This window comes from Crocodylus siamensis, chromosome 2, assembly GCF_052110815.1.
Source record: "Crocodylus siamensis isolate JL-2025a chromosome 2, ASM5211081v1, whole genome shotgun sequence".
In the NCBI taxonomy this organism is placed as follows: Eukaryota; Metazoa; Chordata; order Crocodylia; family Crocodylidae; genus Crocodylus; species Crocodylus siamensis.
The window spans coordinates 284080751-284107133 of record NC_143396.1 but is presented as its reverse complement, the minus strand read 5'-3'; the positions used below and the strand labels follow the sequence as shown (position 1 = coordinate 284107133).

The window sequence follows — 26383 nt, the reverse complement described above, 5'->3', positions numbered from 1 at the left end:
TCTTTGTCCAAGCATGCTGCCATATTTGGGCAGCAAACTCAGTTGATGTGCTCTGGGAACTCTGGTACGCTGGCTGAAACTCCACTGAAGGAAAAGGATACACGCAGAGGCTTGATGTCCTTCTCTGACGCTGTCGGGAACATCAGGCTCCTGAGCTCAATCCTGTTTGTGAAACAGGCAAAGAAGTTTTTAAAACTAACTGCTCTCAGGTCTGTTTCCAAGTGGATATGCCCACATGGACCTGGAGGCTCACAACACCTATACAGGGGAAAGGCATTGTACTGTCCAGCCACAAAGTACAGCCGCGGCAGTAGAGTCAGAGCTGGAATCTGACCCATGACCACAAGTGTTTAGGCCTCCTTTTCTTGTACTGGAGCTGTTGCAGGTCAACTGTTAAAGCACAGGGATCAACATATGTTACAGGAAGAGAAGGGAACCACTGGATAATGTTTGTGGACAGATGATTTCATAGACATTAGAGCTGGAAGGGACCTCGGGAGATCATCGAGTCCAGCCCCCTGCCCAAAGGGCAGGAAGTCAGCTGGGGTCATAGGATCCCAGCAAGATAAGCATCCAATTTACTCTTGAAGGTGTTCAATGTAGGTGCTTGAACCACCTCCGCTGGCAGGCTGTTCCAGACCTTGGGGGCTTGGACAGTAAAGGAATTCTTCCTTATGTCCAGCCTGAAACGGTCTTGCAGTAGTTTATAACCATTGGTATCTTATTTTATCCCGGCAGGTAATTCACTCCTAACCCCACTGTTCAACTCTGAATCAAGAACTTAGACCTAGCACGTGCTAGGCCTGGGGCTCTCTCTCATCAGAGCCCAAGCTGACTCACAGAGCCATCTTTTGCAGAGACTCTGTGTCCCCCAGCATGGTGTCTAGCACTGAGCTCAACAGTGGCCAAGTCAGGATTCCTAGCAGTAAACCACTAGAGCTTCAAAATTAATGCTATATCCCAGGCCTCTTCTGAGTCATCTGTTAGGATGAGATATCCTCAGCCTGTGGTCAGATATAGACACCTAATCCATCTTCAGATGGCCCTTCTTCAACTGAGGCGGAGCCATGGAGCCTGCATGACTGGAACTACACAGACCCAGGGCCCAGCTGCCTGCCACAAAGAGGTCTTGGTAGCACATCTATGAAATCGCCGTACAGGCACAAGCCTGGGTGATGTGGATAAACAGAGGCACTGAGTTCTCAAAACTGGCAATCCAGTGCCTTTCATTAGAACTTAATTCACAAAAAACCCCCCAAAAAACCCTCTCTCCCTGCCCCCCGAAAGAAAAAAAAACAACCGAAGCCATGCAACCCTTAAGCACCTTAGAGGTGCATCTCTCATGGATGCAATACCAACAATATGGAGACTAGCTGCCTTTTATATAACTGCTCTTCTCAAGCGGCTCAGCACTAGCTGCACTAGCCTGCTCTCATCTGAATTTTTTTTAAATTTTAAAAACACCAGATTAAAACACCTGCCAATTCTCCAGCTGTTACAGCACTCCACTGAAATACTTTTAAAAGACCTTAACACACGCTGGAAAAAGTCACAATCCCTTTCCCCTACAACCCTCCCCTCAACATGAAACACACCCCGTTGGAAAGCACAAATTTAAAAAATAAACCCCAAATGAGAAGATTAAATTATGAAGGCAGATTTTTGCTATGCAGGTCGAGAGCCAAGCTAGTTTCCATCAAGCATTCACTTGTTCCAAGGCAGCTCCCATTTACCAGTATACACTGAGAAACTGATAGGGAGTGGTGATGAAATCTTTTTTTGGGAGGGCTGCAAAGGTACGTTTCACACCAAGATTCCCTGGTGCTTAGAAGTTACATTTGTATTCCATTTCTGTTTGCTAAAGGGTGTCATTTTTATCACCTTTCTCCTCTTCCCATCAGCTCTAGGAGGCACTCGAAGGATCTGTTAAATATTGTTAAGCGCTAGGGTCTCCAAATATCATTTTAACATGGAGTGCACATTAAACTGTGGGCTGCCCTCTATAATATATAAAATACAAACTTGTTGCGTAGCTCTGTTGCTCATGTTTGTTGTGAATTAACACTCGTCACTAAATCAAAGTAAAACACCTGGGTATTTTAAAACTAATTATGACAACTCCCCCCTCAACAACAACAAAAACACCCCCCAAAAACCATCCCCCAAAGCAAAACAAAAAACCCATCATGAAACAAAAAGCCCTCGAATCCATCCCAAATATTCTCTAAATTGTTTATTGCAACTTTAATGCAATACTAACAGCTTTTTTAAAAGACAGTTCTTTCTCTATGACAATTCCTATTTCTTTCCTACCTAACTGATCAGCCACTTTATAGCACAGTATTTGACGCTAGAATTGCAAAGATTTACTTTTTCTCCAACACTGATGGAGCACTTTGTTCCAGATGCATATAAACACTGCACATTTTTTCCCTGAATAAAACGGACAATATATTCCTTTCTTGCCTTCTCCCCATCTCCCAGCCTTTTAATATTTATTGAAATTTCTATTTGTGCACCTTCAAAAAAAAAAAAAAAGTCAGCTGCAAAATAATGACAGATGCTCAAAAGGCATTTGTCCTACTAACGGTTGGAATGCTTGAATTTTATATTTCAAATAGCCACCCCAAAAAACTGCAGAAACGCACAGGACTTTTAACAATTAAACCAGCGATTTAACACCTTGCGTCTGTAAACAGAAAGCGTGCAACAAATGAAGGCCCCCAATGTATTGACATAAAAAACCAAAGTTATAAATCTAAACCCCACATTCTGAACCACATTCCAAAATGTAAATAAGCGCACAAGCATGCGGCTACATATTTTTACAGAAGCAATTACAAACAAGTCTTATCAGTCCCTACTAAGTCAGAAATGCACACAATACTTATCTGTTGTGCCCTCTGCTGGATAGAGTACACAAGGCAAGCAATATTATTTCCAATTAATTTTTGGCATCATCACTCTGCATCTGCTTTAGGAATGCAAAGCGTGAAATTTGTAGTAGCAGGTTTAATATTTGATCCAGCCAAAAATATTTTTGCTACAAGGACTTACCTTTAGTAGGGTTTTGGGTTTTTTTTCCTCCCCCCTTCAACCCTCCCCAGTTTTGTTTCTTTGCCACCCAGCCTTGTTCACTGTCCAAACTAAAAAAAAACCTGCCACCCAACTCAATACGTGGCAGGAATAATTTCATGCTGTGCAAAATTTGTTTAATTTCACATCCTGTAAGAATAATTACTTAGCATAATGCCACTTAAAAGGTATTTCCATCTGCAGATGCTAATGAGACGGCAAAACCTGAATCATCACTGGGAAGAATTATGGTATTTAAGAGTCACCAGTGCTCTCCAAACCCTGCCTCTCCCTCAGCAGCAGTGGCTGCAGGAAGAATTAAAATGAACTGTAACTGCAATTAAAAGACATTAAAATTTCAGTGTCAGATTGCCAGTGCATCAGCTATTTCTAACTATTGTGCTTTCTTTAGTTAAGAAAAAAAAAAATATCACCGGACATTACCAACACAAAAAAAGACACTCTGAGCTGGAAATACACTTGCATGGGTTTAATTTAACTTGAGAGACTCGTTCCCTGAAACCCGCAGAATTACTCCTTTGAGTAACATTAACCACGAGGTTCAGCATTGCCAGGACGAGGGCACTACGATGATTTTGCTCCCTGGCACGTTCCAGACGAAAGAAATCAGAGGACTAAAGGGGGGGGGGGGCGAGGTTAGATTAGCAGAGTTCTACAACAGAAAGGTTCATTACTATGGTGACAAGATCAGGCACAATGAAGAGGGAACAGAGATCCGTTTATGCTATAAATAGTATTAGGTAGAAAATGCTAGTAAGTACTAGACAGTAAATTATCTAGTGGCTGGGGGTAAATCAGAGAGGTTAACACTCTTGCGTGTACAGGCAGCATACTTCCAAGAGAGGTAAAACTCGATTTTAATTCAGATTTACTTTACAATGACTGCTACCTGTCCCAAACGTAAAAAGGTTGCCAAATACGGAATGCTACTTTTAACTGAAAACTTTTCACAAGTTACATTTTACATAACCTGACTTAGGCAATGCTTAAAGAAACAGGGAAGAGGAGAACTGAGGAAGTGGCAAATGTGAATGCATAACAAAAAAGTTTCAAAGCAGTTCTTGGAGAAAAACAACCCCCAAACACTGCATCTATTCACATCATCCCCGCGTAACATATGGATCTATGGATGTTGAGTCAACGTGCTCTTAAGAGCCAGATGCATGCACATATTTCCTTTATATTTAAAGCCAGATTACTCACGCTTTCACCAGTCATAGCTGTAAAAATGGGTTTTCCCTAGCAAAAGCTAGAAGCATACTTTACTGGAATGCAAATCTGGAATTGACTATGCACAGTGATACAACTGATTAGTTTTAAGCAATATGTTTATGAATGTGGCTTTCATACTAACCTTTCTGCTTCTGAACCACATCGTGAAATCTGCCTGCAAAACGGGGTTTTTTTCTGAAAGGTGGTAAAAACAATCACACAAGAAAAAATATTTCTTGGGAGTTACCTTATTTCTCCTGCTTTTTTTAAATGCATTGGCATCATTAGCTTAAATGCATTAACCTCCTCAAACCCACACAGTATTTTTTGCTCTCATGTTTTTTGCTTTATACAGGTAGAACTGCCCAGTAGCTGAGATTTCATGAATCACGGCTTCACTAAAGATCAATATGGGCACGTTCAAATATCAGAATTTGTAGCATTACAAAAAAGCAAAGCCTCTGGGTAAGACTTATTTGTATTTGTAAACCAGGAATATTTGGCATTAAAAACCTCACAGAACTCAGTTTGAACGAGACTCTCAGCTGGTATCAACTGATGCCACCTCATTGCTTTCAGCAGAGCCAGGCCAATGCATATTAGCTCTTCATACTTACGTACACCCATCTTTCAAATGTTTTTATTTAAATGCCTATTATTTTGCATTTAATAAAACATCCAGCTGGAATAAGGCACACTTTGGGGGAGAGAATAGTTAAGTGGCTACCTTTTTTGCAAGATGCCCTCTGTAAGTAGGCTTTTAAAATCATGGGTGGATAGCACATGCACTGCTGACCCAAAACTGAAAGTTTAAAAAACCAGAACATATTAACAGGGGGAAGGAGGGGAGGCCTGCCTCTTTCATTTCTTTTCCAAGACTCTCCGTGTTCAGCAAATCATTCATATACTTGGAGCACAGAATCTGTATACCTTTTCTGATATATTTTGTAGCATATTTGGGAGTATACAAATTCATTTGAGAGAGAGAGAGAGAGAGAGAGACTGTATTGGGGGAAAAGCAGTTCCAATTTGTGCATTGTTCTCCATCTGCCTTTGATCTCTGCATCTTAGCTTTAACCAAGCGTGTGACAACACTAAGGGTAGAAAATAGGGTCCTCTAATTCACACAAAACACGTTGCATTATTTGACATGCAATAGGTGCCGCATTTTAGCCTTTTCATGTAATGGTGTGGGCATGCTATGAAGCTAGATTTCCCAGAGAGGTAAACCTTACAAATTTGCTGAGTGGAGTACGGGCCAAAAGTGACAAATATTCCCTGTTTTAAGATCATTCAGCAGTATTTTACCCTCAAAAACAGAATCTTGCCCCCAACACCCCACTCTGGCTCACTGTAAAGCCGCTAGAAATAAAACAAAGCCAGAGACTACTTAGTGACACAACCGCAAAGACGCATTCCTTGCCGAAACTCCCAGCTTCCACACACCTCGTGCTCTCTTCGGATAAGAGCACCCGTCTAGGGTTGGGGCTCAAATGTAGACTCGCCACACAGATCCAAATTAAACAGACTTTTAGAGGGTACTGACAATGATGTCTTCATTTGGTATCGTGATCGCTGCAGAAGCTTTAGCTGCATGTTTGCTCATGTAATGATGTGCCAAGATCTTGTCCTTTAAATGTTCCCAGCATTCCCTGGAAACATGACTCATTCATTTGTGAGCGCAGGCTTTAGAACCATTTTGCATCCGTGACAAGTGTCAGGATGAGCAGGACAGACAATCCTTCTCCAGCATCTTTAGTGGGTGCTGTCATTGACCGGAAAACTTAAAAGCAAGCCAGAAATTGATCAGGACTCGGTTTTTGCTCAGATCCAGGCTCGTAACGCTATCCCCAGGCAGGAGGCTACCCTGGTGAATTTCCAAAATAGACAACTCGCGAAACGCGGCAAAAGGATTTTGTGCTATGACCCTGTTGTTCTTCAAACTCTGCTGGATGATACCATTTCCAGCAGTACGCATAAAAGCAGTGTAAGACATGGCAATAGTTCTTCTTTATTTGCCCGGTGGCAAACAAAGAATGACGCAGGAAATTAAATTCTAAATGTAGCACCTTCTGCCTTAACAAAAAGCACAACATTTGAAGTATTTTCAATCCCTGTAACTGTTGATCTAAATTATTTTATTACTCTAGTTAAATATGGTGTGATAGTATCACGATCAAAATCATCGCCAGGCATGAAAGTTGCGATGCATCGTTATACCACACACGTAAGTGGTTGCAAGTGATTGAGATAATAGATGACCCTTTCCACCATATAAAACACAGCCGCCTGGCATCTGAAGGACTGCTCCCATGGAGGTGCGCTGCTATGAATAGGCACTTTTTATTACCCATACATATGACTGTAACAGTGACACAGCCAAACAAAATGCAATTGGTTTGGGGGGAGGGGCAGGGGAAATAAAAATTCCTTCTGTATTAAAATTTCAGCTCCAAAATTATTCTGAAGCAGAGAATGTACACAGCAAACGTCTTTGGGATGGAGAGACCCGACAATCGATCCATTGCTCCATTAACACTTTTTCACCGCCTCGAACCCTAGTAGAGGTTTTTCATTCTTACTATTTTATTTTAAGCCGTCTTCCAAGGCAAACCCAGAATTTTTTTGTTCCTCCCTGCGGAGAAGTTACTTTCAAGTCAGGGAAAGTTCTTGGCCCGCGATGAAAAAGTCCTTGCCAATTAGTACTCAACAACTTCAATTCATTTTTTTCTGGTTCAAGATGAGTAGGAGCCTAATAAGGCTGTGATAAAAGGGCAAAAGGCACCGAGAGCCAAAAGAGGATTAATGAGCTCCTCCATTTATTTGTCTTCCTAACAGCTGAACTGTTACAACTATTGACACTCTTCAAAAGGTTCCGCACTGAACTCCACCCAGGCTCTGCAGGCTCCAACGGGCATCCTCAAATCCAGAGAATAGAGGGGCAAGAGCTTCCTCTGTGTGATGCCAAAACCAACAAAGCCCCACGGATCAGGTAATGAAACTTCAGCTTTTCCCCCTTTGAGATTTATTTACTGGCAGCTGACGAGGGGCAAATTCAGCTCGAATTGTGTAGTCAAGGCCCTGTCAAGCCTTTAGAGGCACCCTTGTCTTGAAGCACCTTCATGACTGGCATTTCACTCAAAAGCCCCCGGCACTGGTCCTTAACAGCTTATGACATCACAAAGGACACTCCAGACAGATGCCTACATGGCATCCTGCAGCATTTTAAAAGAGAATTAGTGGTTTTAATTATGGTCGTAGTATGAAAGGGAACCATGCAAGCTCCACAGGAGACCTTTGATCAGACCCTTTTGCTAGTACAATGCCACGGAACTGTGACTATTCCTAGTAAGGGGCCTTTTCTTGCTGAATGACTCACCAGTGATCTTTGAATGCAGACAAGCTTCTAGCCCTCCCTCTTCATTAGTGAACATTTCTATACAGGGGCCTATATAGTGCTTGGAGTCTAGGAGCTATACAATTGGAGGGAAAAGAATCCCTACAGATTCTAGCCTCTACTTAGGAAGTGCTGAAGGACTCTGAGTGACTTTATTCATTAAAACAGGTTGCTATTAATTAACTGTCATAATAAAATAAAGAACTATTATTTGCATTTCTTAGTGTGCTCCCTTTAGTAATATGTATAAAAGATGCTTGTAACAAAAATGAATTTATTGGGGCGGGGGGGAACTCCCCTGAAAAGTCTCCTTTTTTCGGGTTAGGCAGCAGGAGTCTAACTAATTATTAGGCCCAGTTCGGCAGGAGAACAAATAGAGGTAAAACACAAATATGAAAGTAATTAGGAAAATGCAAAACCCTGTTTACTTGGCAACTGATTCATGCAACTGAGACTAACGAAGAGCAAATCAGCTTTGCTTGTTTGATAAACTTAAGGGTGCCACCTAAGAGGAGCTGATAAAAAAAAAATTTACAAACTTTGCCAGTGTCTCTCGGCAGTGCTGGTTAGGCGTGGAAACCGTCATATAGCAATTCCTTCCGACAAAAAACACCAGAAGACATAACATGAAAGGTTTTAGAAAAAGGCACTTTGAGACTATTTCTGCTTTCAATATTTTACCTTTGCAGTTTTGTCATCATCAGTGATAGGTTATAGCTGCAGTCACCCACAACCCACTGCCACCTTCACCCTACGCGTTAAGATAGTGGTGTTCTGGTTCAGCATATCCAACGATATCCAAATTAAGGCACGTACCTTTCTGTGGGAGAAATCATCTCTAACCTGCACTGCTCCCAACTGAAATATTTTATTTCCAGTATTTCATTCAGATCACAGATCTTTGCACCTCTCTCCTTTCTCAGTAAATAGTAAATTTTACAAAAGCTTCCCATTATTTTAAGACTATGCAGCTAGAAAGAGGACATCTAATCGAGGCAAAACTTGACTAACTATATTTGCCTGAATGGGTTTTCAATAATGTAGTTAACAAAAGCATTCAATAATTTGATGCCTAAATGCTTTCTGCTGCGCTGAAGGACTGATTATGAGAGAGGAGAGTGCTGGTGTTCTTGTTCTAAAAGGCTGGTATGTAGGAATGTGTGATATTGTGTAGTTTCATGTGCACGCTTACACAGCAATTGATAAAAACGAAGAGGGCACCATCAGCCTGAAATCTAGTCAATTAGCGCACAAGAGTTCAACATACATCTCTGCCTCCCCTCGTTTTCTGACTTTTAAAACAGTATATTCCTATTTTTTTTTAAATGTTGTTCTCTCCTCTGCTGTCTGAAAATCCCCTGCGCAAGAACATAAGAAAAAACAACAGATAAAGCTTGCTGTCAAATGCCCATATACACAAAAAGAGAAAAAAAAACCCTTTTTTCCTCCAATTTTGTAATTTGTTGCACAACCAGCCAAAAGGGAATTACAAAGAGAAGGGGGGGTTTATTTGTTTGTTCATTAAAACCTTTATGGGTTGTCATTCACCGTGTCAAAACACAGATCTACACTACAAAGAGATTTTGTTGCAGATGAGAAGTGAAGAAATATGTATGCACGTGAATGAACACACACACACACCATACCTCTGAGGTGGCTCCCCCATGATAAATTGCAGAGCCACATGATAAATATGACATCTCCACCAGGTTCATCTGCACTCTGCTCACTAAGTCTAGGGACAGACATTCAAAAAGTCTGAGCCTGAATTGATTCAATCTCTACAGGTTAGTCTAACGTGCAACACTTGAACTGATCTGGAGGTGCTAGATAGTCCCTTTTCATTCCAGAATGGAAGCACATGCCTACAGGGGCTCAGGCTAGAAGCCAGGGGGTGTTAGAGCAGACCTCCCTCCCCTTCTATAGTGCTGAGCTGAGGTGGGGGGCATGGCCACACCCCGCAGGACACTCTGATTAAGGAGGGGTTCCCCCCTCACTGTTCAGCAAGAGAGCCAGCAGGGATTTACACAGCATTGAGTTACACAGGGAGCATTTATCACCCCATCAGCAAACCGTCTCTCATTAGCTCAACCTCTTCTTAAGCAACTGTTTCCAAAGAAGGAAAGAAGGGACATTACCAGTTACCTGTTGATTAGCTCCAAAGAGCCCTAAGCCGACACTGTCTTGTCTGCCTTTGTCCCGTCTACCACAGCACGGACTGTAGCCAGCCTGTGGTCTGCTAGCTAATGCTGACAGGTGTCTCTATAAGGCTGATGGGATGGGGTGATAACAGGAGGAAGCCAGGCAGACACAGCTGTACATCTCTGCCAGAGCTGCAACCAGTGACCAAAGGGGAGGGGCCAGCCCAGCTTTCTGGAGCAGAGAGCCCAGCCCAGCGAGCATGCTGGGATGCTGAAGGACTCCAATTTAACATAAACCAGCAAGGGGTCTGGGATAGACATCGCATAAACCGGTTTGACCCAAATCAGTTAAGTCTGATACTACATTCAACCAGGTTTATCTCAACCAGTTTCAGCCATTTTCAAACTGGTTTACATGCACTGAACATCTGTTCTGTTACAGGTTTAAACCAGTTTCTGATCACCAGTTTATGTCTAATGTCTGTCCCTAGCCTAAGGCATCTCCATCTCTGCTTGGTCTAACACATCAAATCCTCAGAGAAAGCCTTCACAGTTGCCACCTAAATGCCTTTTCTTTCTTCCTCCCACCAAGATTCAAACAGGGTATAGCTCGTCTCTGCATAATCCTGCCAGGATTTTAATATGTGATGGGCCTGAAAAACCAGAAATGGACACTTTGTATGATGGAAAGGTAAGACCCCAGCTTGGCAAGTAGGGTGCAACATGTGAATGTGTGAAAATATGGTGCTGCTACTTTAGAAAATGGATTTCTGAGCCCTATAGAGCTGGATTTATGATAAAGTCCATCTTGTGAAGTCAGGTTAAGGTCAAACTCTTTAACACCCTTAAAACAATTCTGGTGGAACATATATGGCATCTATATTATAAATGGGGGATAAATCATAGGAAAGCAGGGTCCATTTTTGTCTTGTTTAGATTTCCTTGGCTTGACATTGTTGAGAATGTCATGGGAAATAGTGTCAAAAGCCTTGCTACGGTCAAAGTAGATCACATCCAATGTGTTTCATACTTCTAGAGCCTGTCATGTTATCATAAAAAGAAATCAGGTGGGTCAGGCATGACTTACTCTTGGTGAATCAATGCTGACTGTTCCTGACCACCTTGTTCTCCTCCAGGTGCTTCTCCTTTATCTTTACAGGTATTGAGATCAGACCCACTCATCTGTAGTTCCCTGGATCCTGCTTCTTCCTTTCTTTGAGAGAGGCAGTTTGACATTTTCTAATCGCCTGGGACCTCACCTGACCTCCATGAGTTCTCAAAGGGGATGGCAAATGGCTCTGAAATTACCTCAGCTATTTCCCTCAGGACCTTAGGGTGCATTCTGTCCAAACTGGCTAATCTGAAAGCATCTAGCTTCTCTAAGTAACCCCTTACCTGTTCTGCCATAACTCTAGGCTATTTAACTCCTTCCCTATGTTTGCTGCCACCAGTGCTTGTCATTGGTAGCTGCTCCCAATTTGTGAGGAGTAAAAAAGGCATTAAATACTTTAGTCTTCTCTGCATCATCCATAACTACTGCATTTACTTGAATTTAAAGCAACCCTGAATTTAAGATGCGCCCCCCCAATAATTTGGCTCTATATATGAAAAATATCTAAGTTTGTTATAATTTCCCATGTATAGAATCTAATTATTGGAGGTTCATTTTTAATTCATCCCCACCCACTGCTGCAGGGGGGCAAGTAGTTAGGGGGCAGGTGGTATGGGGAGGTCAAGCTGCTAGCCCCCTGCTTGTGCCTGACTCCCTACCACTTCTGGGCCCCTACCCGACCCCCCCCCTCCGAGCTTTGGGCCCTCTCTTCTCCCCCTCCAGCCACAGCTCCCCACTTCCTCCCTCCCTTATTCTTGCTCCATGCTGGCAGGCTCTGTTCCCATTGAAGCCCAGGGCAGTGAGCATAACCCCAGCCCATCCCCCATAGCAGCTGTGCATGTTGAGCTCCACCGCTATGAGGCCAGGCTGGGGCCATGCTATGGCTATGGTCCCAATCCCAGATAGAGGCCAGAGCCCGAGCTACAGCAGCCACCTGCCCCCCCACCCCACTGCCCTCATACTGGATTTTAAGATAAGAGGTCCGTCCCCACCCATGTTAAACAGGCGGAACCTCATCTTAGAATCAAAAACAGTATATCGCCTTTTGCACTCCATAAGGAACCCATTTCTTTGGTCTTCCTCTTACTCTGGACATACTTGTAGAATCTCTTTTTATTGCCTTTTATGTCTCTTGCCAGTTGGATCTCAAATTGTGCCTTGCCCTTCCTAATTTTCTCTCTGCATGCCCATGCATCTCTCTGGATGCCCATGCAATGATCTTATACTCTTCCTTAATACTAGGACCAAGTTTCCATTTTTTGGAATACTCCTTTTTCAGTTTCGATTCAAAGAGATCGCCGTTTAGCCAGGTTGCTCTCCTGGTGCACTTCCCATTCTTGTCTCATCAAGATAGTTTGTTCCTGTTCTCTGAAGAGCCTCCTTAAAAGTACAGTCAGTCAGCTTTCCCCACAGATTTACCTCCCAGGGGATCCTGCCCACTAATTCCTGAGTTTGCCAAAGTCTGCTTTTCTAAAGCCCAGTATCTTTATTCTACTGCTCTCCTTCCTTCCTTCCCTTAGGATCTTGAACTTTTCTCATTTCATGCTCAACGTTTTTTTTTTTAAACAACAGTATTTATTCTTATAATGCGTTTTCCCCCTTACACAAAATAGTTCTGGACACCAGAATTGTACATTTGGCAACCACAAATGGGCAATGTTACACTTCTATCTAGACCCGTGGTTCTCAAGTGGGGTGCTGTGAAATCCACTCAGGGGATGCAGGCACTGCCGTAGGGGCCAGATGAAGCTGCTTTGCACACAGGGCTGTGGCATACTCATGCTCCTCTTGCATTAGTGTTCGCCATTAACCCTAAATCAGGAAGAAGGTCCAGCTTCTGCAGTAGCCCTACTTGGTCTGCCCTACTCACACTCCTCCTAGAAACAGGTAGGACAGTTCCACCCGTCCTGTGCGCCTCTTTCTAGAAGACACTGTGTAGAGTTGGACTGCGAAGGGCTGCAGCATGAGCCGGCTCTCCAGTCTACATTAGGGTTATCAGAGAATCTTATTGAAGCAAGAAAGAGTATACGTGCTCCAGACTTTCCAAGTCTGGCTGCATACCAGACAGGCAAGATAGTTTTACCCGGGGCAGTGGTGCACAGTTGAGAACCACTGAGGTAAGCCAAGACCATACGAACAGTGGTTCTCAACCATGCAAGCCACCACATTCAAAAGAGCTGTGGAGGGGTGCCCCGACTGAAAAAGGAGAGAACCACTGATTGAGACAATCACTTGATTCCCACTGCTGCTAATTCCGTGTCTTTTAAAGAACTGTTATCATGTTGTTAAGAACAGATTTCATTTTTAACTCCCAATCTCAACTGTGCTAGCATTTCAGACTTGGAGAGTCAAATGGGTTCTATCCAGCTTGGCGCTTCACATCTTTTTTCCTTTTCCTCAGCCCATGTAGCTCTTTCTTCAAGTGTTTTACAGCCTGCAAAATGTCCACCCGCTGGGGATCATCCTCTGTTTTCTCTGTATAGAGGAGGAAATGTTTCACGGTTTCAGAGAGCAACTCTTCAGGGTCAACATCTGTTTGATGCAGACGCAACATCCTTTCGCAAGCGATTGCATAGTTTTTATGCCAATTGACTGGATGCTTTTTATGCGAGTTGACAATTTCCTTGTAGAGCTGTAGAAAGGAAAGAGGAGAACAGTTTCCTTTGGGTTTTTTTTATGGCACTGCAAAAGCACACATTTACAAAAGATGGACACTATTATGATGGCCAAAATCTAGAATGGACCTTGTTTTGCTTATAATTTGGTCTAAGGTTTATGGAGCCATGCACAGAGTGCGAGTTGAAATTTCACTAAGTAGCAAAAGTATCTCAAGCTACTAAAATTTGACTAATTCTTTTTTTATGACAGTTGCAGATGATGGAGATACCCTCAGACTACAACTTTACACATTATCCTGAGAGAAGTGTTAGGTTATGAAAGATTTAACCTTTAGCTTATAAGGAAGATATCTACTCAATTGTTCATAAGGTCAGGAAAGCAGTTCAACTTCACTGGGGATTTAACCACATGCATACTTGAGAACACAGCTGAAGTGGGGGCTGCAACACTAACATGTAAAAAGGAGGAAACTAGTAATTGTCTTAACCTAGTTTAGGAGCAGGGAGAGGTGGTTAGCAGCGTTAGGCAGTGTTAGTTTGAAGTCAAGCAGAAGGCAAGGTAGATTTTGCACCTTATATAGACTAACTAAATCAGGGATGTATAGCAAAAGCTTTCACGAGCCCAAGCTCGCTTCATCAGATTCATCATTTATAAGGTGAGCAAAGGCTCTACATCTTTGATTTAGTTAGTCCATAAGGTGCAAGTCTACCCTGCCTTCCCTTTAGTTTATGAACATTTCTCTCTCTCTATCACAGAATGACATACAGTGGCACAATTACCACTCGTGGTATGTCTACCCTGGGTCTATGCTATTTCCACGGCACTCCTCAGTCATGCCAAACAGCGTTACCCAACCAGAGGCATAGCTGAATAGTTCTACACCCCATGTAGCAGTTGTGCACAGGGAAACAGCAGCAGCAGCAGCAGCATCTGGGCTCCTGGTTGTGGCTGCTATTTGTATGCGCTCCCTAAGTTGATACCTGGGGTTCATGCTGCACTTGCTCCCCCTTCATTACCTTACTGGCTCCAAATCTACTCCCATCCCAGAAATGAAGCATTGCTGCTCTCAAGCAAGCTGGAGACAGAGATCTCAAAAGCAGTGGCTGAGGGCATCCTCGGGCTGGCTTCATTTGTAGGTTTGCTGTGTGGGGATCAGGAGCAGGGCTGTGCTTCTTACTGACCCTTGTCAGGAGTGCCACTAAATTAGTACAGACCCACCCTTCAGATCCTGGCTACCAAAAAGATGTGAATTAGAGACTGCAGATTGCGAGAGCGAGAGAGAGAAGTGTAGCGCAAATCATTTCTGGAAAGAATAATTTAGAAAGTTATATTTGCTGGTCCGCTGGCTTGGCTTGGCGTGGCTACACACTGATATGGGAGACAAGCCTACGCAGCAAACCTCAGGATGACTGCTCTACTAGCACATGTTTAGGAGCCAAGCACAGACAACATAATTCTAGAGAACAAGGTACTGACTGGCCAGCGGCTGGAATTGCCTGTCTTTACCAAGTGATTATCTACGCAGATCACTCTGATTGCTGTGGGAAGCAAATAAAAGGGGGAGATGGGAATGAATACAACTCCTTAGCAGCCCCCTTTCATAATTGCCATGGATATAATCTGGAAGAACAAGGAGAAACACATACAGCAGTTATCTTAGCAAGGTATGTGCAAGTGCCAAGGGCACTGTTATGATGTCAAAACCCTAGAGAGAGCTCAACATTTACAAAAAATAAAAAGGAAAAAAGGTAACAAAAATCATTTACTTCATAGGCAAACGTATAAAGTTGTGACTTTATATCTGCAGACACACTAGCTGCTTCTGCAAGGTCAAAGATGAAGAAGGCTGTCTTCATCCTGGAACACAATATAAAATTCATTATCACTAGCATAAGACATTTTTTTTAACCAGAACAAGGCCACATCAGAGTCTTAGAGAATTCTTTAACACTACAGAAAGCCCATGGTTACCGCAGAACCTTTTTTATATCGAACTGCTTTCTTACGCTGTAGCCAAACCTTCCTCCTCCTTCCTCAACACATTCCCAGCAAATTCTACTAGTGAAAGAAAAAATAGTGTATTTCTGCAGGATCTGATCAAGGGAATTTATTCAGATTGAACTGCATTGATGTTAGGGACAGTCCGGATGACGCAGAGCAATGCCCTTGCCAGCAAGCCTTCCTCAAGCCCAGTGGTTCTCAACTTTTTTAGACTCAAGGCACCACTCGATTGGTGCAAGGCGCTCCTCAGGAAATACCAGCTCCATGGCTTTCACTCAATGTTTTAAGTACAGAAAAATAATAGAGTAGTAGAAATGCGGCTCTGCATAGCTATACGCTATGATTATGCTGACTACCATGACATGAATTTCCATGCCAGCAATTTGGCATCACTAACTGCAAGCTGCAGAGGAAAGGAAGGAACCTCACCTGGCTTGCCACATCTCCTCATTAGCAACAGCTTCCCATGAAGACGGATCAAATCTAAAAGGGAACAAAAATAAAATTAAGTCGTCTGATCTACTGTACTGAATCCACCCTTGGTAGTCACACAGCCATTTTGCCATCTGCACAACCATCTAATCCAACCTGCAAAGGGTATAAGCCACCAGGACAGAAGAAACTACTAAGGGACTTCAGGGGACAGGCAGCAAAGAAATCAGGAGGAATCTGCTCCTTCATAACTTGTTTTCTCTCTCTACTTTTCTACATGTCTCACAGCAGAGTCTCCTCCGAAGAGAAGCACCCTTCAGAGCTCTGTTCATAGGCCTTCTGGAGTTGACTGATTTGGCCTTAATGCTCTTTGACCCATGTAAACGGCGGGGGGGCGCACAGAGACCATGTTTTAGAGCTAAGCCCCTGGTCTTTAACCCCAGGAGGTCAAACTATTGTACAAATTGTACTTTAGCACCACAGCTCTGAAAAAAGTAGCGCTCATATCTTTTTTTTGGATGTAGGATCACACCTCCTTTTAAAAGCCCACGGAAATATTTAAAAATCCAACTATGTTGTTTAAAGGCTGGAGAAGGCAGCTTGAGATTCAGCAACGCACTTAAGGGACCACTTAAGTGCACTGTGATTGAGCAAGGGACTACAGCATCTTTCTTAAATCTCATGGACCTCACTGGCATTTGGGCAAGTGTTTTAGTGGTCCACAGAACAGGGGTAGCCTTAGTGCATATGCTAATATGTTTTGCTGAATCACAGCTTCAGTGCTCATGGCAATATCTGGAAAAATTATAAAAACTGCTTTGTATGAATCTCTACACAGCTCTGTCAGTGCCCCTCAACTCCGGCTTAAAGCGCCAACAAATGTCCAGGTCGGAAAGACCTTGCCAGTAGGGCTGCGCGAAACAGCACCGTTTCGTTTTGACTTCCGTTTTGCTGCTTCGAAGGGACAGTGTTTCATTCCATCATTTTGTTGCGTTACAAAGCCCTGTTCTGTTTCAATTCATTGAAACTGTTTTGCTGTTTCAACGTTTCTTCCAAAGGCTAGAATGGGGAATCATGAAAATACCAAAAACTTTGTTATTTCTTCCCTGATTCAGATGAAAATTGCAGGGAAGGTACCCCTTCTGGGGGCATGAAGCCTGCCAAGTTTCAACGAGACACCTGCAGAGGTTTCTGGGAAACTGCACCACAAACTGTTCAAAGCAAAACTCATGACACTTGCTGGCAGCGGCAACCTCATCTGATGTGCAGATCTGGGGACCCGCATCCCTGGGAGGGCTGCAGGGCTGTGACCGACTCCTGCTGGGGGTTTGGGCCCCCGGATCTGTGTGTGGGATGAAAGGAGGTTGCCGCTGTCGCCTGGGACTGGTGCTGGGTGCACACCACGCCCAGCAGATTGCTGCTGCTGCTGGCCCCAGGACGCAGTGGCAGCCTCCTGTCATCTGGTGCACAGATCTGGGGCTCACACCCCCAGGAGGGCTGCGGGGCTTTGCCAGACTCCTCCTAGGGGTGCAGGCCCCCAGATCTGCACACTGGATGAGAGGAGCCTGCCGCTGCCACCTGGGACCAATGCTGAAGCCAAGTAAGCCCGGCTTCAAAACTTGGAAACATTTCAAAGCACCCTCATTTCATTTCTAAGCCATTTCAAAGCTTTTTGTTTCATTTCGAATTTGCTGTTTTGAGCTCAAAACGCATAGGAACAGCTTCAAAATGAAACATCCAGCGAAATTTCACACAGCCCTGCTCACTAGCCCTAATCATTCCTGTGACCCCAAGTGCGAGCCTCACGTAGAAACACTATTGATGATAGTGAGCAGTGCCAAACCGCACTGATTCTATGGTAGAGAAAGACTAGGATGACTTTGCTAAGCCAGTTTGCACTCATGACCTCTGCACTTTTTGAGCCTGGCTCTCCGGAAGCAAACAGCTACATGCATTCGCACTGCACACACAGCTCCTCCATCGGGTATGCTGGTGGCAGAAGAACAATTAATAAGGGGGGTGGGGAAACTCCCAGTGGAGTTCTTCATGATTTACGAACCTAATGAAGACAAACCTGACAGGTAGCAGCTGGGCATCATACCTTCCATAATCTTCAGTCCAGTTATAGATGCTCCTTGTAAGATTAATCCACTCTACTGGGTTAAAAACAGTTTTTGTAGAAACCAATTTGTCACAGACTCCCCACGGCCAAAGCGAATAGCTTTTTTTCCAGGTCGAGTCCCCCTCATGAAGCCCTATACAGACGAACACTTCCTTCCTATGGTAGTCAGAGAGAGCAAGCATTAGCCATGCGACAGACCTTCGCTGGCAGTCACACTAGGGGAGGAGAATGACCACGTGTGCCATACCTCTTTGGATAAGACCAGAGGAAGAAAATTAAAGAGGAAGAAATGAAAATGGAGTTCAAGGAACATGTGTTACTTGAAACTAATAAGGGGGGTGGAGGGGGATGACACAGAGGGATGACAACTGTTACTTGTCTTAGGAGATAATGGCTCCCCTGCCTGGCAGCTGTTCATACCTGCAGTAGCTGTGAAAGGCAGCTTGTGAAGAGGTTTCTAATGGCAGCAGCAGTGGCAAGCAACTCCCTGAGCAGACTTTGGGGATGTGTGATGGGGTCCCCTTGCCTGATCAAGTGGGAGAAGGGGTCTTTCTGTGAGGTTCTTCAAACAAGCTCACCCGTGTAAGTGATGGGGGGGAAGTGGTGTTTTGATTCTCTGCTTTATGGTAAGGAAGAGGGAGATTTCCAGTTTCTTGGGGGAGAAGGAGGACTCCTGACTCCCTCCTGGTATTCAGTATGCCCCAGTACGCTGGGGTCAGGCAGGAAGGCACTGGTGAAAAGCTGGGCAAGCATGGACTCCCAATATGCTGCGGAGGGTAGCTCAGCCCATCTGCTCTCTGCCTGACCTGTGGGAGAGGCTGACGAGGAAAGGTAGAGGAAGGGAGTTCATGGAAGTCTGCACTCCATATCCATCTCAACTGCTTAATAAGGTGCATCTCTACTCTGCCTTCTGCCTGCCTTCACACTAACACGACTAACTACCTCTCTGCAGAGGAAAGGTAGAGCCGATGCAGGAACAATATGGAGCATGTCCGCCCCCACAACTCTCACTGTTGGGTACAGAAGGAGGGAGACTGACTCAACATCAGCAAACACTGTGAAGAAGGGGCCAGGCCAAAGCAGAGGCAAAGTCTACCTTATCCCCATTTTGCTGCCAGTGTTGTGGGCCCAGAGTCCACTCTTCCCATTCCCACTGGTCCCCCAAGTCCCTCCTATCACCCTGCAATCCCTAACCTCTGCCAACAGAGCCAAACCCATCAAAAACAGCAGACCAATGTTAAAACACACTGAAATTTTAAAAAAAGGAGTACTACCAGACAAAAATCTTTAATGAAGATTTAAGATTAATGGCTCAGTATGCCTATCCATTAACAGGGAGGAGCAGTACAGGAGCTCTCATTATATGTTAGCAGTTAAACAATGTGCTCACGATCACAAATGTAACCGCTGTCAGAGCTGGGATGGCAACTCAAAGAGTTCCTTGTTCCCAGCCCTGTGACCAGGCCACTACATCTCCTTGTTTCAGCCATTGAACACAAACAAGGAGACAGTGGTCGTACACTCAGCGCTACACTGTGCAACCTGGGACAACAATCGCATGGGTATTTCACCATCACCTATACACTGGAGGCCCAAAGTTACCATGGGGCTTGCTGACAAGACCATCTCATTTTCAATTTCTCTGGGTTAATCTGCACAACAGTGATGCTGGAGCTGATGGGCACCTATACACATGCAGAGAGTCTGCTCTGATACGCTGTAATTACAATGCGCCAGAGCAGACTCGATCAATCGAGTCTGCTGAAGTGTGGTAATTACCGCTCTGCTTCAGCAGACTCCAACATCACATGTATTAGTGTTCATCTGCTGAAAAATGGCGGTGGGGGCACTTTAACTAAAGTTCGTTCAATGAGCTTTAATTAAAGCATCCCCGCCACCATTTTTCAGTGGGAGGACGCTGATTCACATGATGCTCTAGGTATTTCAATTGGAGCGGCTCTCAGAGCCACTCTAATTAAAGCATCCCCCACCCGTCTCCCAGAGCACACCAAAAAATGCCCCATGGTTCCAGCCTGTACAGCACCTCCTGGATGGCTAAATTTTGGGTATTTTGAAACATAACAAGAATGCTCTCCTGTGCACTTGGCCAGTTGGGTACTAGCATGCCATGGTCCAGAAGCACATTTTTTCCTGACCATTCTTGGCAACCATCTCAATGCCTGAAAACCCTAAGACATTCAGCCTGGCTCATCTAAATGCAGATGCTATTCTTATTCATGTGAGTATCTAATCCTTTCTCCACTCTTCCTAAGCTATTTTTGTACGATGATTATTCCTGAAACACATTCATTCTATGCTAATCAGGTGGCCACAGTGTTCATGAAGGGGAAACTACAATGGTTAGTTTTCCACCTGCAACAATTTCAAGTACATAGGAACTTTGTTTTATTTCTTTATTTAATGAACTGCGCCAACATCATGTCGCTGTTCTTTGTGAATCACGTTTTCTTTTCCTTACACTGGGGGGGGGGGTACCAAACAACGTTTGCATCTGGATGGTGTTACTTCTGCATAGATATTCAATTTAATTGCAAAAATAATCTCACCGCTGGCGAGGAAGTCGGTGTAGAAAATTGGTCTTTTGGATGCAGTACCAGCTGCTACACAAACAATTTTTTACAAAAAAGCTTAAAGATTTTAGGAAAGCTATTACATATGAAAGAAATGCTTACTGTTTATTTACTTTGAGAAAATGATGGAGATTAAACGTGCGTGTTCCATCAGGTAATGTTCCTTCCACAGGATTCCACCGGCTTCCAGGAAAGGAGATGCCAGGTAAATGCTTAGCTACCTTGGGCAGATACCACTCATAAGTCATCATCTACCATAAAAAAAATTATAAATAAAACAAGCTGTTTAAAAACTTTAAAACAAAATATTGCGATGCACAAAAGAAAGAAAAGGCATAATCTGCAGATTTGCACTGATTTTAAAAATTAGGCTGGATTTAAGGAAAAGAGTCCCTACAAATGCAGATGTATCTATAGATTGGAAATGGCACACAAGGTTTAGATGCATGCTAGGCAATGTGCTTTAGTTTTGCAATAGGATCGCAAAAGTTTGCTATACAGCTTTATTTTAAATATGCTTTCAACGCCCTCACTCACTTGTGACAAAATGAAATAAGAGATCTTTTCCATATTTAATAATTCTTCCCTGTTTTTAAGTCTACCGGGTGAACAAAACCAGGTGTGCAAAACAACACAAATATAAATAGAAGAGGAATCAGAAAAGCAGTTCTGTTTTATATAAAAACTGCAACTAATAACAGGAAAAACCCTATCCAAGGTATTGCAAAAATACACCAAAAGCAGGGGAAGAGCTTCACTATAGCAAAAATCCTTAGGAGACAGTGCCAGGCCCCATTACTTTGGTCCAAGTTTGAGGCTGGCATGGAGGCTTGTGACCAGCTTCCTCCAAGCCTTTTGCAAATGGATGGGATGCACGTCCCTTCTTTTAGCATCTTCCAGGTGTCCTTCCATCCCTGGACTTCTTCCTTTCCTGAGCAGCTATAGGAGATGCAATTCACTAACTTCTGGAGCTCTGCCTCATCTAAGTAGTTTTACCCAATACTCCTGTAGTCAGGGTTCAGGCAGCCCTTCCTGCCTCTTATCTCTGTTGTGCATGCAGCTAAGAGGGGATGGAAGCCAGACAACTGGCCAATGCCCCTCCTTGCACTGGCAGCCCCTGGGTTGCTTCTGGTTAGGCATTCCCTCTTCTTTCAGGAAAAGCAAGATGACCTGTAGGCAGTGCTCCTCCCCAAAAATTGGGAGGGAGGAGGGTAGCAAGAAGAGGAGGGTGCATGTAGAGAGGTAACATCTCACTGCAGTCAAGATGGTCTTGGAACAAGGGAAGAGGGAAGGAGGAACCAGTCTTGCACAACAAACAGACCTCTGCAGCACATTGCAAGGCTGCAATTAAAGTCCCCATCCCAGAGCCCTTCTGCAAGAGTAGAAATTGCCGAGGATGCTTTGAAGGCTTGCTGTCTCAGGAAGTCTCACTAAGCACAGCGTCAGACTCAGAGGCATTGGTACAACAGTCAGAGCAACCCAGCCCATCCAGGTCATTCCCTACAAACAGGGTCAGCCCATAAGGAAACTTAGGCAAGAGTGCACAGTCAGAACTAAGAGCGGACATCTTGCCATACCCCCACACTGCCCAGCACGTTCTCTTCAGAAAACGTATCTTCACTCCTTGCACAGACACATGCACAGAGTATACCAGTGCTTTCTCCATATTTTACAGGGGTGAGGAGGGAACTCTTCTTTTTTTCAGATTTACAGATCCTCTGTATCATTCTTTCTTCACTTCTCTTTCACATCTTCAGATTCACGTTGGGGTATAACCCTTAACCCTGAAATCCAGCTGCCTGTGATGCCATCTTGTGGGTGCACACGCTCCATTTTAAGCTGAGCCCAACAGTAATAAAAAACAAGTGAAACCCGGTGCTGATGCCCAGTGGGTTCCCCTCTAAAACCTTTCAAAAAAAACAAGAGAGCCTCGAGGCTTTGAACACATTTTCCGAGTCACGCCCAGGCTCTTCAGTCCCTGAATTTTCAATTAAGCCCTGAACTGCAGGAGACCGTTATAAAAGAAATGTTAAAAATAGTATCACCCATCAGAAGAATGAAAAATATTTAAGTGATAAATAAGGGAATAACTGAATGTTCCTACTGTAAAGCTACTGATGGCCTCTTACAGTTATTTGCTTACCTACCTCTTGATCCACTAGTGTCACATCAGGCCGCATTCCCTCGCAGTAGTGAACATAACGGAGGGAGTTCCCTGGCAAGTCTCCTCTGAGCAAGACTATTGCGTCAGGTGGCATGGAGGACAGAAGGTTTCTTGCAAACTTTTCAACTACCTCGTTGCGGCTTTGGTCACAAAGGCTAAACAGGAAAAGATCAAAACAGAAATTCCTTAGACTTTTAGCAACACATTTAGATTACCAAAACCATTTGATCTGATACGAAGTCATAAATGAAACTAGCATCTGGTCCTCATACAGTTCTTTTCAGCCACACGTCTCAAAATGCCATGCAAAATTGAACACGCTGTTCTCTGCATTTGACAGACCAAGAAATCAGGCTGCTACAGTTAAGGGCTCAAAGGCCTTGGGGCCACAAGACAGGGAAGTGTTTCCCTAGACTGAAATTGGAGGGGGAGGGGACAGGGGAATGACACCCACACTTCAGAAAGTCTCTGATGTGTTGTAGATGAGGACCAAGGCAATACTGCCTCCAAGTTCGTCTCAGGATATAACCTTCAACCTTAAAATCCAGCTCCTAGGACTTTCACCCCCTTACTACACCCTCCTCACTCACATCACAAGTCCCCCATAGCTCTGTCCCCAAATTACTGGCCTTTTGGATGTATAAGAGGCTTGCCAATTTGAGAAGCATGGGGAGGGTTAAACAGAATCCTCCCTGCCTTCTACAACAAGCCTGCAAGGTGACATCAATAAGCATTTCTGGTGTATTTGTTACCTGTAATTGGCATAAATTTGACAAGTAACAAGAGCAGTAGCAGAAAGCCACTCCACACACTGCAGCACGCGGCTGTTCTCAAGCGCTGTATTTCCAATAGAGATAAGCGAGGCCAGCCCCAGCCCTGCTAGCACGGCAACGGCTGCATTGCTTTGCATCCAAAAACGTTCTACCTAAGGAACAATGTACACAGAAAATGGATCTAACTGGCAGGCAGATCATAAATATGTATTTGTTTATGGCAGGGCCCTCGGTGCTTTCTAGACTTTCAGGACAGGACGGTCTCTGCTCTGAGGAGCTAACAGTTTAAGGGCAGACAGAGATTAAGGATGAGGAATTAAGGATGAGGAAACACGGATTTTTATATTTTTTTTAAAATACGAGTCACACCTCACTTTAAAAGCATGCATTTCAAGGCACCACTGCACTCCTACTGCACGTATTTATAAGGAAATGCGCTTCGTATTTATAATTCTGGGCTCTATGCACTGTCTAAAACCTGTGTCCTCAGATGGAATCGAGAGAGGCGAGAATGGCCAAAGCCAGGATGAAAGAGGCACCGTCTTAACAGGATCGGACTGTAGCAATTTTTAAAATAAAACTTACCACACCCATAAACAGTGGTTTTCTAATATCCAAATTGGCTCTCCAAGCAAAGAATAACGAATAAATACAGAGCATGCCAGTAAACAACCATATCATCGAGGACTTCTCCTGCTTAGTCCTGTAAGAAACAACACAGCACGCTGCTGAACATGATTAAAAGGAGACAAAAAAGAAATTGTATTAAACTTGAAAAACCAGAGAGAGAAAGATCCAAGTTTTGTATTTTCATAGGGTACAGCCAAATGTAAGGATTGCAGAACTACACATAAAACATTTAGGGGCAGATTCGGTTCCACTTATTAGCCATCTAAGCAGATTTAGTCACCCAAGTCCACTCGTGCATGTAACCTGTGGACTTAAATCTAGCCCTTTAAGTTTATCACCTAGAAAACTCGCTGGGTTGGCAGGAAAAGAAAAGTACATTTGGTCTCCAAGGCTGCTGACAGACCTTTGTTTGAAGGTGTGATGGGATTTAATCTAGATCCCAACAATTGTGACTCTTGCTATTCCACACATGCACGGCAGGACATGTGATTTTGGGATCAGATCCCAGTCGTGCCATACTTGCCAGTGTAGGGGAAGCCAGGGAACTTTATACTGGACTGTCCTGGCAAGGTGCTGGACAATCAGCCAATTGTCCCATGGGCTGGTTTGAGTCCTATATGATCCCTGGAGTCGACCAACAATCAGCTGATGATTAACAGATCAGGAATGCCTTCTGGTTCGAGGCTTGAAGTACCTTCAATCAGCTAATGATCAGGAGATCAGGACCCTAGGACTCAAGCCCCAGAGCACTCCTGATCAGCTGACCTTTGACAGGATTGGGACCACACCAGGGCTGCCCAGTGCAGTCCTGCCTGATCATGCAGACAACTATCTGACTGTCAGTCAGTGTGTACCCCACCGGCCACACATTCAATTTAAGACGTGATGGAAACCAGCCACAAAGCTAATTACAGATATTTTGTGCAACAACTTTGTGGCAGGTTTCTTGTTTTATTTAATCTCCATTAATCCCCTACCCTTGTGGTCAGGTTACTCTTTAAGACTCAATTCATTGGTCAATGACCTCTCAAGGGTAATGCCTGGCTGGGGCCTAAGAAACAGCAACTGCACGTTTCTGAAAAGTGTGCCCTGTGACTAAAAAGGTTTTATGCCACGTCTTCAAGCCATCAGTCCATTGCTAAATAAAAAAAATTGGAGCATATTTTGCTCTGACTTACTGCATTGCTGCACATACACATGCAACAACTGCCAGAGCCTGGACAGTCCAGGACAGCTCTGCCTTCATGTGCGTCAGTTGAAAGCTGTGGAGAAATGAAGTACGTTTCATCCCCAAATCATGGTTTGCACGCACAAAACAAAACACATTTCATCCAAAGGCCAAAGATGGGCCCAGACCTGCACGTCAATGTGGCTGCCTGCATACGTCCCAGAGGTCCCCCACAGAAGGTGACCTGAACAGCCCCAGCAGCACCGGGGGGGGGGGGGGGGGGGGGGGTCATCCGAACCATACAGCTATGGGCGGGAGCTCAAGTTTGTACTCACAGCAGCATTTCTTGCATACTGGATCCCGTCTCAGATTTGGCCTAAATGCAAAAAAAGACAGAGTCAGGCAACTTTGCACTTAAAAAGCAGCCTGTTTGCTGTTTGTCTTTTTATTCCAGGGGCACGGTGCCCAGGAAAAAGGAGCCCCAGCTGGTGCTTACAGGCAGGGGAGGATCCGGGGTGGGAAGAGGGGGAAAGGATGCAATGGTGCGGTTCCACCCCCTTCGATTTTTGCTCCACTCATACTTCAAAGGCAACTGCCTGGGAGGAGCAGCAACATTTCCATTCATGTAACGCCAAGAGAATTCACTGACTCCGTGGCTCATTATCATCTCCCCAATTCCTTTTAATCTCTCTCCACTCCACAAGTGATAATGACCCTCTCTCTTTTTTTAATGGTACGGATGTTCCACTATTCAAACTATACTTTCTTCTGCAATTTGGCTGTCCGTTAGCCATTGCTGGTAATGTCGCTCTCCTATTTCACAGCCCTGAAGACTTCTTTTAGCTCAGCCTAAAAACATTAACTCAGGTGTGGCAATAATATCTCAGCTGTAGAAAGGATCAACAGTGAAGCACTCGAGGTACTAT

General features: G+C 44.1%; 1 protein-coding gene across 3 annotated transcripts in view; it reads right to left on the bottom strand.

Annotated features, from left to right (window-relative positions):
• Positions 1-11714: 11714 nt before the first annotated feature.
• The window catches only part of TMEM260 (transmembrane protein 260), a 51192-nt gene continuing 36523 nt past the window's right edge, over positions 11715-26383 (bottom strand). The window contains exons 7-16 of one of the 3 annotated variants that reach the window (XM_090034264.1): positions 25793-25833; positions 25468-25551; positions 24245-24362; positions 23639-23811; positions 22870-23041; positions 20825-20973; positions 18084-18287; positions 16007-16060; positions 15343-15433; positions 11715-13589 (exon numbers count right to left, since the gene is read on the bottom strand). In XM_090034264.1, the coding sequence (XP_089890390.1) occupies positions 13317-13589; positions 15343-15433; positions 16007-16060; positions 18084-18287; positions 20825-20973; positions 22870-23041; positions 23639-23811; positions 24245-24362; positions 25468-25551; positions 25793-25833 (1359 nt within the window). In that variant the 3' untranslated portion in view covers positions 11715-13316. The remainder of the gene's footprint in view (positions 13590-15342; positions 15434-16006; positions 16061-18083; positions 18288-20824; positions 20974-22869; positions 23042-23638; positions 23812-24244; positions 24363-25467; positions 25552-25792; positions 25834-26383) is intronic. The other 2 variants (XM_090034265.1, XM_090034267.1) reach the window with 2 other exon arrangements.